This window comes from Schistocerca cancellata, chromosome 8 (genome assembly GCF_023864275.1).
Source record: "Schistocerca cancellata isolate TAMUIC-IGC-003103 chromosome 8, iqSchCanc2.1, whole genome shotgun sequence".
Taxonomy (NCBI): Eukaryota; Metazoa; Arthropoda; class Insecta; order Orthoptera; family Acrididae; genus Schistocerca; species Schistocerca cancellata.
The window spans coordinates 103,569,997-103,588,436 of record NC_064633.1 but is presented as its reverse complement, the minus strand read 5'-3'; the positions used below and the strand labels follow the sequence as shown (position 1 = coordinate 103,588,436).

At 40.4% G+C, this 18,440-nt stretch overlaps 1 protein-coding gene across 10 annotated transcripts in view; it reads right to left on the bottom strand.

The window, feature by feature from the left end:
• LOC126094854 (uncharacterized) overlaps nucleotides 1-18,440 on the bottom strand; it is a 472,827-nt gene that overhangs the window by 204,830 nt on the left and 249,557 nt on the right. The window contains exon 2 of one of the 10 annotated variants that reach the window (XM_049909477.1): nucleotides 16,709-16,927. The exons of 7 other annotated variants lie outside the window; for them this stretch is intronic. In XM_049909477.1, the coding sequence (XP_049765434.1) occupies nucleotides 16,803-16,927 (125 nt within the window). In that variant the 3' untranslated portion in view covers nucleotides 16,709-16,802. Of the gene's footprint in view, nucleotides 1-16,708; nucleotides 16,928-18,440 lie in introns of those variants that run through there. 2 more of the 10 variants (XR_007521884.1, XM_049909480.1) reach the window with 2 other exon arrangements.

Genomic DNA, 18,440 nt, shown 5'->3' with positions numbered 1-18,440 from the left:
GCGACAGTAGTTGTATTTCCCATGTGAAACGACTTTCGTGGACTCAAAAGGATTAACTGATATCCTTATGTCACGTCTCAAGCGAAAATCACTCAGTATTAAATTGAAATGACACGATAATATCAAGTGAATTTAGCAGGATCGCTCTTTGCCACCAAGGAAGTAACTCGTCGGTCACAGAGTTGCCAAACATATTCTGCGCTGTTGCCAAGTCTCAGTTATACCGCCAGGAAGGATACCAGCTGATGTGTTCTGTGAGTGACCTCGGAAGTGACTATAGCTTCGTTTCAAAGCTGCGGGTGGCAAAGGCCGCAAGATCCTCATTATGTGTCAATGAGTCTTATTCGCATTTCTGTAACTAGGTTTAGGGGCTAGAGTGCAATTACTTGTAATACATCGATGCACTGAATGCAAACTAAATGTCATAAATTAATAACTGCGGCAATTATTTGTGTTTTACTGACTTAATCGGACAGAAACCTTGAAAGCGTATTCACCAGACACGATTCACAGTTATGGAACTTCTCCAGTGGTTGAGTTGGCAATGTATATTTGCTGTACAATATTGTTATTGAGATCACTGTGATTGGCATATCCCCCAGAAGACAGGCTTATTGTTGTCAGCTTTCCTGACGGATATTCTGCCTTTGTTCGAAACGTGAAGACTGAGGGTGAATTCGAATATGGCGAAAATTTGATGTTTCTAGTCTTCCAGCTCTAACATTCAAATAACAGTTACAATAAGCGGCAGAAAAAACCTGTGAATCAACAGTTAATAATGCAATCATAATTAGTGGAATCTGACAAATTCCATCTGTCATCTGACAATTGTGAAAAACTACGTTTTTCATCTTCACAGCACCGCAGTATGAACTCAAGGGATTCATAGGATACCTATACTTAATTTAGTTGTGATCGTTTTCAATGACAGTACGGGGGGAGCGAAACCATCTGACTTGAAACATACTTTTCCAGCGGGATTTGAATCTTTGGCTACAGTTGCAGTAGCACGTCCAGTGAGGTATCAAGAATGTCAGCAAACACTCATTGCTATAGTGTAGGCTAGGGCAGAGAGAAGCAGGTTTCCGACAAAGTAAACGATGAGAGACACTGTCGCTGTCACTTATTAAACAGGAATTGTTCAGAAAATTACAACTATATCTAATGAAATGAGTAGGTTGATGCAGCTCCAGTCCGGCTTTATCACTGAGTTGCCAAACATTTTCCGAATAGCACTTAAGATAAAAATGTGTATGTATGTGTGTGTGTGTGTGTGTGTGTGTGTGTGTGTGTGTGTGTTCTTTCGGACATTTCCGAAAGAACAGACACTACAAATCGAAATAGACAGCCTTGTTAATCAATTAAAGATTGAAGGACAGATGTCATGGCTGTCATGCGCACTAAAATAGAACAACGGCGTCAGATGAAAATTTGTGCCTGATCGGGTTCGAACCCGGATTCGTAGTGTCATTCCTTTCGGACATTCCAGAAAGAGAGCCACGCATGTGGTATGCAGCAAAGATGGGAATTCGAGTCTGACGAGGAGCGTGTGTAGATAGGTGCTGAAAAGAGGTTGGCTGCTGCGTCCCGACAGTGCCCACTGTCGGAGGTTCGAGTCCTCCCTCCGGCATGGGTGTGTGTGTTGTCCATAGCGTAAGTTAGTTTAAGTTAGATTAAGTAGTGCGTAAGCTTAGGGACCGATGACCTAAGCAGCTTGGTCTCGTAAGTTCTTACAACGAATTTACAAAATTTTAAATCCAAAATACTGCATCTCGGTTCTTACAATAGTGCAATAGGTGCGCAATGTTTAGCTGTAACTGAAGAGAGACTCCAACTCGGATTGTGGTTAAGAGCATAATTTGCGGAAAAATACATGGCTTCCTTAGAGACTTCATATGCATCCAGTGCAAAATAACTTAAATTATGAATATATTTCTGAATGAATGTTTGTTATGTATTTTTTCGTCAACCTTTCACTGTTATAAGTTATGTTCTACAAGGAACGCACGCCGTTGGAGGTGGCAATCTGTTATCTCGTTCGTTTATATATTTATATTTAAATAAAATATTAGTAATAAGCACATTGTATTATTATTTGCCGGCCGGAGTGGCCGAGCGGTTAAAGGCGCTACAGTCTGGAACTGCACGGCCGCTACGGTCGCAGGTTCGAATACTGCCTCGGGCATGGATGTGTGTGATGTCCTTAGTTACGTTTAAGTAGTTCTAAGTTCTTGGGGACTTATGACCACAGCAGTTGAGTCCCATAGTGCTCAGAGCCATTTTATTATTATTTCTCACAGTTTTTAAGAATTCAGGCCCTCTCATAAATAAGTAATCTAGATTCAACCGTCCGATTAAGAATGTGGTTTACCCAGTCTATCAAATGATGTGAGTCGTATTCGGATATCCACATTAAGCTTGAGTGGCTGAATCCGATTAGAACGATCCGGTATCGAAATGAAATTACAGAAATCGGATAATTTGAACGTCTGTCTTGCAACAATGCTGCGCATATAAATTCCTATGATGGAGTAACAGGTAGCAACTGCCCAAGAAAAAGTGAGAAATATGTCTACTGGCAGCAATGCAACGTAATTATAACCCATATTTATGTGATGAAAATACTGAGTCGAACAATGCACATCTATTTCAGTGGTAGGAAGATGTATCATATCGGATTTGCTGATGACATAATGACAATAATAATAATAATAATAATCCCGTGGGGCCGATAGGGGAAACACTGCCCCATATGGGTGGTACCGAGGAAATCAAATACTTGGAGTAAACCAAATACTAACGCAATCCTCAACGACTACTCAATCCGTTGAACTCAAAATCCACGCACGTCTGAGTGAAAACCACCGCTACTCTGGTCACCGTCTGTTAGCTCAATGAGCTCGGCTGAAAATATTTGCTTCCAAAGGCTTCAACACCCTCTGGTCCTTTCCGGTCCTGGAAACACCCAGGCCAAACCAATGAAACACAAGCAAACATGAACTGTGCAAACTGTCGACAGGCGGCAGTTGGCATTTCGGATTCTCGTGAGGCAGAGAATATTGAAGATCTCTGGTAAATTTCCCTACAAGCAGAAAACATGCATTTGAAAACTAAACATCGGTGCATTGATCCAAGCACGGAAACTAAATAATCTCACAAAGAAATCGACCAACAAAAATTTCTCATCATTGCTCTTCACGAACCACGACTAACTGACAATGAAACCTTGCATTACAGAAGCCATTGTATCTTCAAAATACAACAAAAGGTAGCGAAAGGCGTACCAATGTTCGGCATTGCTTTTCTCGAACACAGATCTATCATCAACTCTGTCAAACAGATCACACCCTTCAACAATCGACTTATGACTATGCTCATTCAGAGCCCCAGTAAAAAATATACACCTATCAATGCACATGGCCCCACCAACATCGAAAATAAGAAAAACACCAAAAACGTCGAATAATTCTGGAACACACTCGAAAATACTATGAGCAAAATTCACCAAGATGACGTGAAAATACTAATGGGAGACTTCAACTCCCTATTTGGAACAGAAAAAACCTGTAGATAAATTATTGGTACAAATTCAACATATCGAAACACTTAGACTAACGGCACACGTCTGACTGACACTTGCCAACAATTCAACTACAAAAGGATGTCTTCTCACTTTAGAAAAAAACAGTTCCCAGGTAACATGCTTGGCTACCAGGTGCAAGCTGCTTTCGTTCGTCTTTCGAGACAAGGTGAAAGCCGGATTTTTAATTCTTTTGGAGCTGAGCTACAAGCAAGCAGATACAAACTCAATAAGGGAATCGCAAGATAACGCTCGAGCAAAATTCGGCTTGCTACTTACAGTAACTCTTAGTGTCTGAGCGAAAACCTTACGGTACTGCCAATTTCATAATGCCACTTTTGTTTTCTGCTGACATATTTTTTGTTGTTGTGAATACCTAATTTTATCTACGAAATGCCACATTTTCATAATACTTGCGAATAATACAGGAAATGAAGTAAATACAGATCTTTTCGAAGTCAAAAGTCGGTAATAATCTACTAATTCCTGTTAAAATAGGCTCAATCGTCTTGCAGACGCATAATGCTACATTAAGAAAGATTGCCATCGTGATGTTTCTGTAGTAAGCTGAATTTAATTTGTATTAGTAAAGTGAATATTTTATTTGCATTTTCCATTAGTTTACTAAACGCAACAGTAATCATCAAAGAGAAATTAATCAGCAACTGAATTTTCTTTCACGATATCTACAACGATCTGACAATGCGACAGTTGTTACCAATTCTACGCCCGTAGAAACCTACTTGTAAAGATGTCATTAAACCATAGTAGTTTTAAAGAGTATTTCCGTCTAGAAATGAATTGCCTTGACGGTTGATCGATCAATAGCGGGAAAGGTAATATTTTACGAACATGGGACGAGAGGGACAAGTGCTTGAGAGAGGACTTCCCTATCAATACAAGTGTCTGAGAGACGACTTTCCTATCAATCTCCTGGATAGTTTTGTTTCTCAAATCAACAGAGTGAGTTATTATGCAGTAGCACAGGTGATTCAGTTTTGTTGCTCGACTTTCTTACACTGCGACCGAAAGGTGTCTCAGTTGTTGACAACAAATTCCAGCTGTGTTGCACACATCCCTTGGGACATAATTCGTAGCCCAAAACACACATTTGGAGTTGTCATATGTAAAATATTATGTTCACACTACACTTTACTCTAGTCTACGTCTTTTGGTGGGGCTCAGCCTTTCATTCCTTCTTAGGAAGTTAACGATATAGGCATCATAACACGTCACCAGTAACGGTACTGCATAGGGATGCTCAAAGAACAAATGATGACGTTCAATAATAGTCACTTCGTTGATTTTTGTTGTTTCGAATTAGAGCATGCAGTACTCCTACACCAGACTTCTGAACTTTGCCTGTTGAATGCAAATGTCGCATGATGGTAAAATGGTAATCCGTCACATATATCAGTAGTCGAGACTTCCTTAATGTGGAAAATCATTCATGCCAGAACGATCTTTGTTGAAACAAGAATATCTTTTTCTGGCGTATTTTTCCCAAAAGCACTCGCTCCAAACGCAGTTCAAATCTTTCTAGCTGCCTCCTCTACATTCACCCCTCTGTTATACCAAAGTAAATGTTGTGTTGCAGATGTTACACCTTTTCCCACTTGCGACTCAATTTTACAAAGCTTATCTGTAGTTCATGATTTTCAAGTATGCAAAATCCAATGCTTAACTGCAGGATGATAACTAGAACTTCAAATTCGAAAATGGCATTGAAACATATGCTGACAGCGTGGCGCTGCCTTCACGTGGGCGGCGCCGGATTTCAGGCGGCGGGTGGCGTCTGGCCGGTGGCCGGTATCCACTGCAGCGCGAGGAAACGCTCGAGCGTAAGCTGTTATGATCACGACGCAGCCGCGAGCTGTCCTGCGGAATTGTTTCTGGAATACTTGTTATTGCGGGTGGCTAGAGTGTTCAGCGAATTGTCTTCGATGTTCAATCAGACTCATAACTTTAGACTGAAATGTGGTAAAAAAAAAAAAAGAAAATAGTTGGTCGCGAACATGCGGCTCTAAGTTTAGAATGCACGACGATTACCGCAAGACCACGGGCTCACTCCATCCATATCTGCTTGGAAATAGACAACACTTCCTCCTAACACTTCCCCATCTCACAGTGTTGCCAGATTGTGCAGATGGCCGGACTTAGAGTTGTCAGGGGCGGTCAGTTTTATTGGCCACCTTAAGTGAACGACTCGGACTTAGTCCCTGTGGCGGCCGGCCGGCGGTCAGTTTTTATGTCTAAGACTGTACATTTCAATTTCTTCGATTACATCCATGACTTTTCCTTTCTGTAACTGATGTAATACACTCCTGGAAATGGAAAAAAGAACACATTGACACCAGTGTGTCAGACCCACCATACTTGCTCCGGACACTGCGAGAGGGCTGTACAAGCAATGATCACACGCACGGCACAGCGGACACACCAGGAACCGCGGTGTTGGACGTCGAATGGCGCTAGCTGCGCAGCATTTGTGCACCGCCGCCGTCAGTGTCAGCCAGTTTGCCGTGGCATACGGAGCTCCATCGCAGTCTTTAACACTGGTAGCATGCCGCGACAGCGTGGACGTGAACCGTATGTGCAGTTGACGGACTTTGAGCGAGGGCGTATAGTGGGCATGCGGGAGGCCGGGTGGACGTACCGCCGAATTGCTCAACACGTGGGGCGTGAGGTCTCCACAGTACATCGATGTTGTCGCCAGTGGTCGGCGGAAGGTGCACGTGCCCGTCGACCTGGGACCGGACCGCAGCGACGCACGGATGCACGCCAAGACCGTAGGATGCTACGCAGTGCCGTAGGGGACCGCACCGCCACTTCCCAGCAAATTAGGGACACTGTTGCTCCTGGGGTATCGGCGAGGACCATTCGCAACCATCTCCATGAAGCTGGGCTACGGTCCCGCACACCGTTAGGCCGTCTTCCGCTCACGCCCCAACATCGTGCAGCCCGCCTCCAGTGGTGTCGCGACAGGCGTGAATGGAGGGACGAATGGAGACGTGTCGTCTTCAGCGATGAGAGTCGCTTCTGCCTTGGTGCCAATGATGGTCGTATGCGTGTTTGGCGCCGTGCAGGTGAGCGCCACAATCAGGACTGCATACGACCGAGGCACACAGTGCCAACACCTGGCATCATGGTGTGGGGAGCGATCTCCTACACTGGCCGTACACCACTGGTGATCGTCGAGGGGACACTGAATAGTGCACGGTACATCCAAACCGTCATCGAACCCATCGTTCTACCATTCCTAGACCGGCAAGGGAACTTGCTGTTCCAACAGGACAATGCACGTCCGCATGTACCCGTGCCACCCAACGTGCTCTAGAAGGTGTAAGGCAACTAACTACCCTGGCCAGCAAGATCTCCGGATCTGTCCCCCATTGAGCATGTTTGGGACTGGATGAAGCGTCGTCTCACGCGGTCTGCACGTCCAGCACGAACGCTGGTCTAACTGAGGCGCCAGGTGGAAATGGCATGGCAAGCCGTTCCACAGGACTAAATCCAGCATCTCTACGATCGTCTCCATGGGAGAAAGCAGCCTGCATTGTTGCGAAAGGTGGATATACACTGTACTAGTGCCGACATTGTGCGTGCTCTGTTGCCTCTGTCTATGTGCCTGTGGTTCTGTCAGTGTGATCATGTGATGTATCTGACCCCAGGAATGTGTCAATAAAGTTTCCCCTTCCTGGGACAATGAATTCACGGTGTTCTTATTTCAATTTCCAGGAGTGTATTTGAAGTGATCCATCTAAGTTATGTATTTTGTGGTTGGTGTCTTTTACGTGTGCAGCAAATGCGGATTGGTTATTGTCGCTTAATGTCGTGTGTTCTTTAAATCGTGTATTAAATTTTATTCCCGTTTGTCCAATTTAAAATTATGGGCATTCTTCACAGTTCATTTTGTAGATTCATGATTGCGAATACGGTTCTGATTTACGTGCGATATGTCTCAACAGTCGATTTAGGTTTTCAGCGGTTCTGTAACTGGTGTATAATTTTGAATCGTTGAAACATCGAGTAATTTTTTCAGAAATATAATAACTTTGATTTCCTGTGGTTCGGTTTAGTTATTTTATCTATGGACTGGCATGTATCTGGTTTTCTTTTTGAATGACGTGCTTACCAACTCTTTAGGATTGCTTATACATTTCGAAAAAGATCTATTTCTTTCTCAGTGTTTTCTCTTATCAGTGAAAAGTTGTTTGTGTAACGTAGAATGACAGTATGGGAGCTTGTGTGATCTCGGTGGTATGACTGGTTGTGGATAATTATGTCTGTTGTCGTTGGTTTACGAAAAATATCAAATACGTGTTCAGGGTTTTGGTTTGAAATTTTTAAATCCAGAAAGTTTATTATGTGATTGTAGTTTGTTACGATAAAATAACACAACTAAAGTTAAAAACTATTAGATAGTTTTTATTAAACTGAAACGCGTAACAGAACAACTGAACAAAAAAACGCCTCTTTTACTCATTGATGGTACAGCACTTAACGTAAGTCACATAGAGAATCATTAAAATTGCAAGCGTAATACCCGTCCTCAGTTTAATGATTATACATTTAACGCTAGCAAAAATTAAAGTAAGCCCAACAAACTCCTCAAACCCATGAATCTAGGAGCTGGTAAGCCTTTAGTAAAAATATCTGCAGTCTGGTCTTCCTAACGTACATGGTCGGCCGTGATGATGCTGCGGTGGTGAAGTTGAGGAACAAAATTATATTTAACATTAACGTGTGTCAAACGTCGATGTTCCTTGGAATTTGAATATCGTCCAGCAAATTTTCACCCAGGGTAACAGCTGCAGCTGTCGATAGAGCTACACATTCTGCGTCTGTAGAAGACAAAAGCAACACTAGTCTGTTTCTTTGTTGCCCAACAGACGGTGTTTCCAAAACATTTTAATAGATGTACAGGGGTAGATCTTGCGTCTTCTTTTCTATTGTATTTGCATCAGCATAACCAGAAGAACTTCTTGATTCACCTTTCGATAATGCAGTCACATATTGACGGTTCCTTTGATATATCTCAAAACTCTTTTTAAGCTTTTCCAGAGTTGTGCCGATGGATTGTTTTGGTATCTGCTCAACAAGTTGACCACAGCACACAAATCAGCTCTTTTTCCTGCCATTGCGTACATCAACCACCCAATCAACTCTCTGCAGGGCTTATTGATAATTTTTCCTTCCTTGATTTCCAGTTTAATGTCCATAGGCGTCTTGATCGGATTACAGTCTTGATGTTGAATCGTTGTAGCAAATTCTTCAAATATGATGCTTGGCTTAGACACATTTCTCCGTTGTTCATAGAAATCTCGTTTCCGAAGTCCATTTCCTATTACTTCCTGCCATCAAAATGTCATCAACATAGAGCACAATATAAATGACCACGTCCTTTAAAATGATATAGTAAAGACATTTATCTGAGTCAATCGTATAGACATAAGAATGGTATGAATAGAGTGATTTCATCCTAGTGGTGCTTGCTTTAAGCCACATATAAATTTCTGTAACCTGCAAACCAAACCAATCGTGTCTTTCAGTTCTTCTGGAACACCCACTACTTCAGGAATAGTCATGTATATTTCCTCCTTAAGTAATCCATGAAGAAAAGCGTTGGAGACATCAAGTGGTTCCAGAAACAGTCCTAGTTGGATTGCAATGACTATCATTATTTTAACAGATGCTAGTCGAGCCACTGGTGCATACGTTTCGTCGTAGTCAAATCCTCTTTTCTGTGAATATACTTTTGATACACGTCTAGCCTTGTGTCTTATGATATTTCCATCCTTGTCCTTTTTAATTTTAACACCCACTTACTGTCAATAGTCTTCCTTCCAGGTGGTAATTTAAGAAAGGTCGAACTCTTTTTTTCCTTTATATAGTCAATTTCGTCCTGTAGAGGTTTATACCAGTATTCCTTATCTTCACGATTTGCAATTTCCTTGTAACTTTTCGGTACATCATCCACAAATGAATCAGCATTGAGTGCAAAGAACAGCATAGTCTTTCAGATATTTAGGAGGGTTCCTCTTCCTTGTAGATCGTCGAACAGTTTTCTTTTCTGATAAATTTTCAGCTTCCTCTTCGTCACTGGTCAGTTCTGGTATGGGAATTTTTTCATGACCCCTATCATTTGGTTTGGCATCTTCTTCGACGATGTCTTCTTCATTATCATCCTTCTCGGATGATTCCTGTACAGATTCTGGGATCCAGTCCTCAGCTGGTTTACTTTCAAAGTCAAATCTTCCATCGTAGAAAACAATGTTCCTTCCTCAGACTATTTTTCCTTCCTCTGGACACCAAAGCCTGCAGCCATTAGGGCAGTAACCAGTGAAATAGCATTTTAAGAACTTGCCTTCATATTTCCCTGTTCTCAATTCCTTTGGTACCAGTAGATAAGCAATACATCCGAACACTTTCAGCTTACTCAAATTAGGTTTCTTGTCATACCAAAAAGCTGCAGACTCCTTTCCTTCCAAAAGTGTGGTAAGACTTCTATTAAGTAGGTCACAGCAGTACGAACAGCTTCTGACCAGAACATTTTATGTAATTTACACTGAAGTACCATACAACGAGCTTCCTCAATAATAGTTTTGTTCATTCACTCTGAAACACCATTTTGCTGAGGAATATATCTGTAAACTGAAACTGTATTCTTTGTTATTCAAAAAACTGTTTCAATTAATTTGACATGTACTCACGACCACTACCACAGCGCAATCTGCTAATCTTCAAGTTGAAATGAGCTGTAGCCATGGCGTAAATCATCTTCAGATGGCGAGTTACCTCTGATTTCGATTTCTGTGTATAGGACATTGTTAAATGTGTAAAGTCGTCGACGATCGTGATTACATAATTCTTTTCGTCGAACGATTCCGATTCAATTGGCCCATACAGATCACTGTGGATCAACTGAAGAGGTCTGGTGGCACGTTTCCTACTGCGATTGTATGGCGGCAGTGATGGTTTTCCTTCGACACAATTTGAACATTGTTCCGTGGTGATTGTTGAAGTGTTCAGTTCCAGACCATCAACTTGTGACTGTAGGCATTTAATGTTCTCGTAACTCTAATGGCCTAATCTGCTATGCCACAGTTTCGCATTAGTTGTAGTTGAAACAGCTGACAAGGCTTTTCATTGCAACAAATTTAGAACATATAACTGAGATTCATTCCTATTTACAATGGCAACAGTTTCTTTTGCTTTCTTAATTAAACCTTGAGGCTTTGCAAATGTGATTCTAAAACTATTCATTTCCAGTATTGTACCTGACAGCAAATTATAATTAAGATCAAGCACAGATATAGAAAATTTAATCATTAAATTGGTGAGAGGTATCTTACTGTTAGTCAGATGTTCCGTTGATCCAGAGTCCAAGAACCAATTTATGTCGTTCGTTAACTGATCTTCATTTGATGCTGCAAAACAAAACCCATCTTCCACTTTGACGTTAGCTACGACCATACAGTTGTTGATTCCTGAGTTCTTGTTTGGTAACTTAACTCTACAATTAGCCTTTTTGTGTCCAGGCTTCCCGCAACGGTGACAAGTAAAGTTGGAAGATGTTCCTTGTTGACTTCTTGTTTTACTGGTGTCTGAGTAACCCTTTATTAGATACCGTTGAGTCTGAAAAGCTGTAGGAAGCGGTGTTTCATCGTATTTGTTTTTCCCGACGACTCCCTTCCGCTTCGATTCTTCATCCAGGAACCTATTATTCACGAAGTTCAGCGTCAAGTCGTTCATTGAGAGCGTTTCGATGGCAGTATTCCGCAAGCATCGTTAAAAGCAAATGGCACACTATGTCCGTTTCTTCGACAGTAGCTCCTGTCGAACGTAAATCACGAATCAGTTTATCAAACTTCAGAATGTGGTTAGCTGGCAAATCATTTGTTGCGTTAAATTTCATAGTTAACAATTGTTTTCTCAACAGAAGTTGACCATCAATTCCTTCTCTCTCGAACGTATTGCACAGAGAGGTGCATAAACCGAAAGAAGTTACCTTATCTTTCGCGCATTACAAGTGACTGTCGGCAATGCATTGAAGATGAGACATTTACGATCTTGTTTAGCCATTTCGGCCAGTCGTTCTTCCTTTGCGGGAGGCTGCGTGTTCTCCTCTCCATCGAGAAATTCCACCTTTGTGAGATAATTCGCTTGCACAAATGATAATATTTCCAGTTCCTCAAGGAGAATTTCCATCCTGAATTTACAGTTGTTGAAAGTCGTTCCATAGAAGAAATGAATACGTTATTTTTCCGCTTCAGTTGCCATTTCGGGTTAACTTTACGTGAGAGTACACATGGGACCAGGTATTAATCGCAGATTCCGTTTATTTAAAACAAACCTGGGGCCATAACCTGATGTAATTTTAGTTTCTTACGATAAAGTAACACATGTAAAGTTAAAAACTATTACATGGTTACTGAAAGACATAACGGAATACCTGAACAATAAAAACGCCTGTTTACTGTTTGGTACAGCACTTACGCAAGTCACACAGAGAATCATTAAAATTGCGATCTCAACAGCTTATGATCTTATTTTGTTCTTTCCATAGTTAAATTAATTTTTGAATGCAAACTGTTGAATTGTGAATACATGAACATGATAGAACAGGATCAAGATGTCATCGACGTATCTAAAGTGATAAATGACTTTTTGGCTCGTTTGAGTGGAGCTGCTGAAAAATTTTTCTTCAAGAGCGTGAACGAAAATATCAGCTAATGTACCTGCTAGACATGTGCTCATTGCTACACCATATTTTGGAGATAAATTTTATTCTGAAATGAGAAATAATTGTGGGAAGTTATTAATTCTAGAAACTCTAATATTTCACAAATTTCTCCTTGAGTGATTGTGTTATATTTGAGAAAGTTGTTTTTAATGATTCCAATTGTTTCTGTTACTGGAATGTTTGAGTACATGTTATATATCCAGTGATAAGAGTATTTCATTTTCTGGTATTTTTATATTTTTGATTTTATTAACAATATCGTAACAGCTTTTTGTAGTGTAATCTATCTCGTATATGTAATATTGCTTAAGGAGCGTGCTGAGCTTTTTACTGACAGCATCTACTGGGCTATTAACCATGTTAGGAATTGGACGAATTGGGATTTTTTCTTTATGTATCTTGGGCTGGGCACACAATGATGGTGTTGTTGGATTCATTATACTGGAGTCTTTTTATAGCCTTTTCTGTGAATATCTCGATCGATAATTTTATGGGTAGAAAAATTGTAGTACTTTCCTGTTGTAATCTTCCTGTGACATTGTCACCAATGAATTTCCTTTATCTAATTTTATACTAATTGCCTTATTTTCTTGAAGCTTATAATTTATCTGACCTATAATACTGCTGTCCTTCCCTTTTGTATTGGTCCTACTTTCTCGTTTTATATGTGTTTGTATTATTTTTGCAATTTTACAAGTAATACGGTTCTGCTCATGAGGTGGCAACTAGATCATATCAGGCGCTACTTTAGATTTTGCAATAATATATTTGATGATACTGTTTCCAAGGCGTTGTTGTATATTAAATTTCAGGTCTCTGTTTAGAACGTTCATTTCTGTGGGAGTGAATCTCACATTGGTCAGATTTTCAACGTTCTGGAAGAAGCTAAAATACACCATGAAACGCTAGTTCTTCATATTTAGTTGAATATCCGTTTCGTTGCAACAAGAAATACATAGTCTGAGAATTAGCTGATTTGACCGACACATTTGTGGAAGAAAAGTGGTAGAGCCATGTAATTGTTTTCAAAAATTTGAAAAAAGTTTCGAAAGCGTAGTTGGGTGGCATATTGCCACTCATGAGTTTTATAGAAATTGAGTGGTTAATGACCGCCAAGTTCTTACTTTCTATTCAAGTTTTTATAATATTCAGCCTTGTAGTTTCAGACGTTATCTGTATTTCGTTGTTCCGCTGTCAGATACATGTGCTTTGTACTGGGTCTTTTGTCGACCACGGCTGTGTTTGGCTATGGAGGAGGCATCAGTCGTCAACAGGACATTGTTTGACTACGTTCTTCAGTGAAAGTCGGCTTAATGTTTGAATGTTTTATTTTAAATGACAGTCTTAAGGATGGCATAGAACTAACAGTATGATGGAGAAAGGAATACAATAGGTCGCTGAGGGGTCAAGACGAAAAAGATTGGTAAACATCTCATTCTGGTGAGCTGCAACGGTGTTGCTGATGAAAGGTGCAGGAACTCTTATTAGAAGGATCATTATCCTAGAAAGGTACAGAGTGATATGAGACTCACATTTATCGATCGATAGTTCAGACATTTTATCTTAAAATAAACAGTAATTTCTGTGAGAAAGACGCATCACACGTAAAACTAAATGAAAAAAAAAACGATTTTATGTTGTTCGTGACGTAACGAAGATATTTCGAAAATCTGTAAAGGAAATAATGACAAAACAGAATAATGACTGGGGTTTAGTAAAAATTCGAGTGGATCACATCGAAGATCGTCTTATAGTTGAAGGTGGACACGACGGTAGTTGAGCGAAAAGGATTTTCAGATTTGATGTTGTAATAATATTCACAGTAAGACTGAACGATCAAATGGTGATGACGTATCTGTCTGGGTGAATTTCGTTGCTTATAATGTGGGAATAAATGGAGATGAATGGCAGTTCGCACTCTAAGACATTGTGAAGAATTGCAATGGATGCTTCCCAAAAACCGAGACGAAACAAAAATGGCTGTTCTCAACTTTCTATGAAAGTTTCTGGTTCGTTTGAAAGTCTATATAAGGAAAGCATGAAAGCCTTCCAAACAGAAGTCATTCCTTCTCTTATCTGGAATACGATAAGAGGTCAGAAGGAAAGGCCAAAACCGGGAACGCATCTACGCTGATGAAACTCTTACTATCATCTTAGAGGACAACAGATCACTAGGTTATGAAGTGGAGAAGTACCTCCCCTCCTACATTTTCTTGGACAAGGTCGCAAATGACAGCCACAGTCAACAGAATGACTTCTTACAATAATCATTTGTCCTAAAAATAAAGGAGACCGTTCAGATGTAAAGCTGACAATCAAGTGCCTTTCCAATGCTGTTATTTCAGCTGCAAGACCGAAATCCACCCTTATCTACAAGGGTGCCTCGCCTCTAAAACAGACTATGTTACAACTTGAATTCCATCAATTTAATTTTTAACAGAGAATACTCGTACACTGGTGCAGAATATGGCCTGGAACAATACATTAACATAAGTTACACTGATCGATGATCACACACATAATCATTTGGAGGCGCATTAATATAACAGGTCCAATTCCACGTTAACGCAGATGTGGCATTATGACGATAAGTGCACAAAAAACGTAAAAAAACAACGCTTAGCTTCACTCGTAGTCGTGACTTCCAGGATTCCAAGGCGAGGTGTTATTGCCTGTGATCCGTGTAGTTGGTCTCTGAGACTAGGTCGGGAACTTGTCGATTATTACTCTTCCCGTAACTCGACGCTATCAGTCCTTAAGCGAGGCGCCAAGGATTGGCTCCGACCTATTAAACCACTTGCAGCTTGTCGAGGTCGGTACCAGACATCAGGATTCAACCAAAGGCAACAATTCGTCAGCCACGTGCCGTTCAGCTAGCCAAACCAACAACACACACCTCGAACAAAGGCCCTAGCTCCAAACGTATAAGCAGAACGTTATCGGCAAGACAAGTGATTGGTGGTGGCATATAACTTTTTTTAAATAGTACAGAATTTTTCAATAGGAAGACCATGTTTTGTCTTTGTTTCAGTAGCTTAATAGTCTCACTGAATATTGAATACATATTATTTTTTGTAGCTCAGCGTACAGGCTAGTCGCTGAGTTTTTGTAAGAAGAATTTGTCGACTTGGTCGCGGTTTTCTCAGCCACCATTGTGGACAAGTCATTCAGATAACTATTATGCACGTTTATCATTTCAGAGGTTTCAGATGGAGCCCCTCTGCTAAAGGAATTCTTCGTGATACAAAGTTCTCCGTGTGCTCTATTTCACCAAACCAAAGCACAAGTGATTTTTAAGATGGTATATAAGTAGGCATGTGTAACGAGTGTGTGAAACTTGATCAAATGAAAGCGCATATGCGCATATGAATGCGATTAGATGAGAGCCAGCCATGCACGTTGAGATATTATGTCTCCTGCTACAAGTCAGAGCTGGCTATACTCCGTTTCAAGTGGAGCACCCCACATTACCATGCACGAGTCAGCCACAATGCCATCTCTCAACAAAGCAGCATTTCGCACTTCCCACTTGAACCTCATCTTCAGATACTCATCACGTGTTCACAGAGATGATCGAAAAAGTTCTTTCGTTAGAAGTAAGGATGTTACAAATATAGCCAAAAGGACAAGTTCTCAACTGTTTTTAATTATCTTTGTGTCATGAGAAACTATCTGCCATTCCATCATTTACCTTTCCGCAAAATATCGATAACGAACGAGACTGTCTGTCTCTAAGCCGTTCTGAGAAAGCCGAAATTTTTGGCTGTCGTAGGTCTCAAGCTGTAAGGATTTTACTATCACCTTTACCTTGTTTATATGCATAGCTTTTGGAGCAGCGAGAATCCCTTTATTAGGCTGTCTCAAGTGCTCATTATGTCTTAATTCCGTGTATTTTCAAATATTCTTCCACTATACATAGGTCGTATTAGACGTTCGATACATTTCTACGTTGTTTTTATTCAGTTTCACAGTCTTCCTCATTATTATTATGGCTATTCTACTACTTAAACTTGGATGATATTGTCAGAGGTACTATCAGCACTTCCCGACTCTTGGCTCCTTTAAATCGTACGGAATTTACCTTCCACGTAGAAACGTTGTGATTTCAAATTGAAGTTTTCCTTTCATCTCTTAACGGAATGAACGAGAACTCTTCTGTAACACTATATGCTGCTTTGAAGAATAGTACTTATAGGCATTTAGATCTCAATGGGATACACAGATCCCATAAAGAAAAAACCCTGCGCAGAACACATTTACAGTGAGCACATAATTCCATTAAAAACTTTACAATTTTGATAACATTGTCTCTCATAGTCGACATGTGTCTGCTTACACGAGTAAGACGCTCGGTAATAAAACCATTTTTTAAATTACATCGGTGCTTTATTTCTACTTTGTGAGTACAGGATACAGGACAGTATGAGCAGCTCCAGACTGCGTCTCCATGGTGTGGCGCCCCCTCAGCAGCGGCGACTACGCTCTGTGGGCGGCTCTGCGGGCGGCGCCTGACCTGGCGTGGGGCCTGACTGCAGCTCTGCCCGCTGCGTGTCGGCTGCCTGCCCTCGCATGCTTGGCGTGGCCAGCCCGGGCGTGAGCACCTGCTCAACAGGAAACAACACACGTGATGTTACAGTGACACCTGGTTACCTTCTTTCTTACCACAAAAGTTCAGTAGCCGTAATACCAACACCTGTTACTGCTGCTGCAAACACTTTGCTCGCGTTTTATAGGCGCAAAGTATACTTCAGAAGCGTTTAACACATAGATGACTGGTTTGCTTTCACTGGAATAGTTGCTACCTTATACTTCAGCAACGCTGATCTAGCCTACAATTGCTAGTCGTGGTATATTTGGTTCCAAATAATGTAGTATACTGCCAGTCAGTGTTTTACACTATAGTGCTCTGACACATGTATTTACAAAGTTATAGACAATGAAATATGTTGTAATATAGGCATCTATGGTATTATTCAAAATAACATTCATCTTTTTTGCACGTTTAAAATGTTCATGTTATGTAATAGTCTGTGGTGAGACTATTAAAACTAGTTTTAGTGTTTTCCTCAGTTCAGTACAACTCTCGTGTAGTACTATCTTCATTTACAGTAGATCATATTCGCCTCAGTCAATGCGTGATGTACTTTTTTGTACAGACCACTAACATGCTGACAAATTGTGCTGTGAGACTTACTGAATTCTATTGTGCAGACAGACTTTGTGTTCTAGATGAAAGACTAACTGCCGTTATTATGTTACATTGCTAAGTAGAAAATCAAAATACAAGTGACTAAATGACTAGTGAAGATAGATTGTCTGTGCGTTTTACAAATCAGGGCACCTTCTATCTAACTAGACAGTGATTAGAGCCGTTATAGTTATGATTCTGTGCCCGACATTCAGAAGTACCATCTTCTACGTAAGCATTGTCTCGCTTGTAGGTTTTTGCTAAAAGTGTTTCATTTACTTTTGCCACATTAATTACCAAAAAAAAGACATAATTACGGATACAGCTCAAAAACTACTGTTACTGTGTAGTGTCAATGACAGTATTCCTCACACTTAGTGACACTAAGGTTTGTTTCAGAAAAAACGTCATCTTACGTCTTTTTGGTATAACAACGTCGACACTGTACCGAAACTCTGTTAATTAATATATTTCTAATCCAGTAACTCATATAGTAACTATACCCTGTTCCGTAACAAAATTGTACATATGGACAACAATAAACTCTACCAATGCAAAAAGAAATGTCAGATATGTAATGAGATCCTTGAATACCATGTTCAGTGTATCATCGTATATCTTAGCACCGCACAATGCTAGCGTGCTTGCTAGTTTGTTAGTTAAAGTTCTATGATTCGTTTACACTGCAGAAGGGAGAATCTCTCACCTTTGGTTTATTAGTGTTTGTTTATGAAACATGGTAGACAGATATTTATTGGAATGCAGTTTTCTGTTAGTACCATTACCTATTCAACGACTAATTGTAACCAAAGTGCAAATTTAGTACCAATTTTTATAGATGACTCATACTAATATATTTTTGTTTTATAAATTTTATACTGATAAGCTACACGGAGATTAGATGTCATCATGGTTCAGCAATAGAC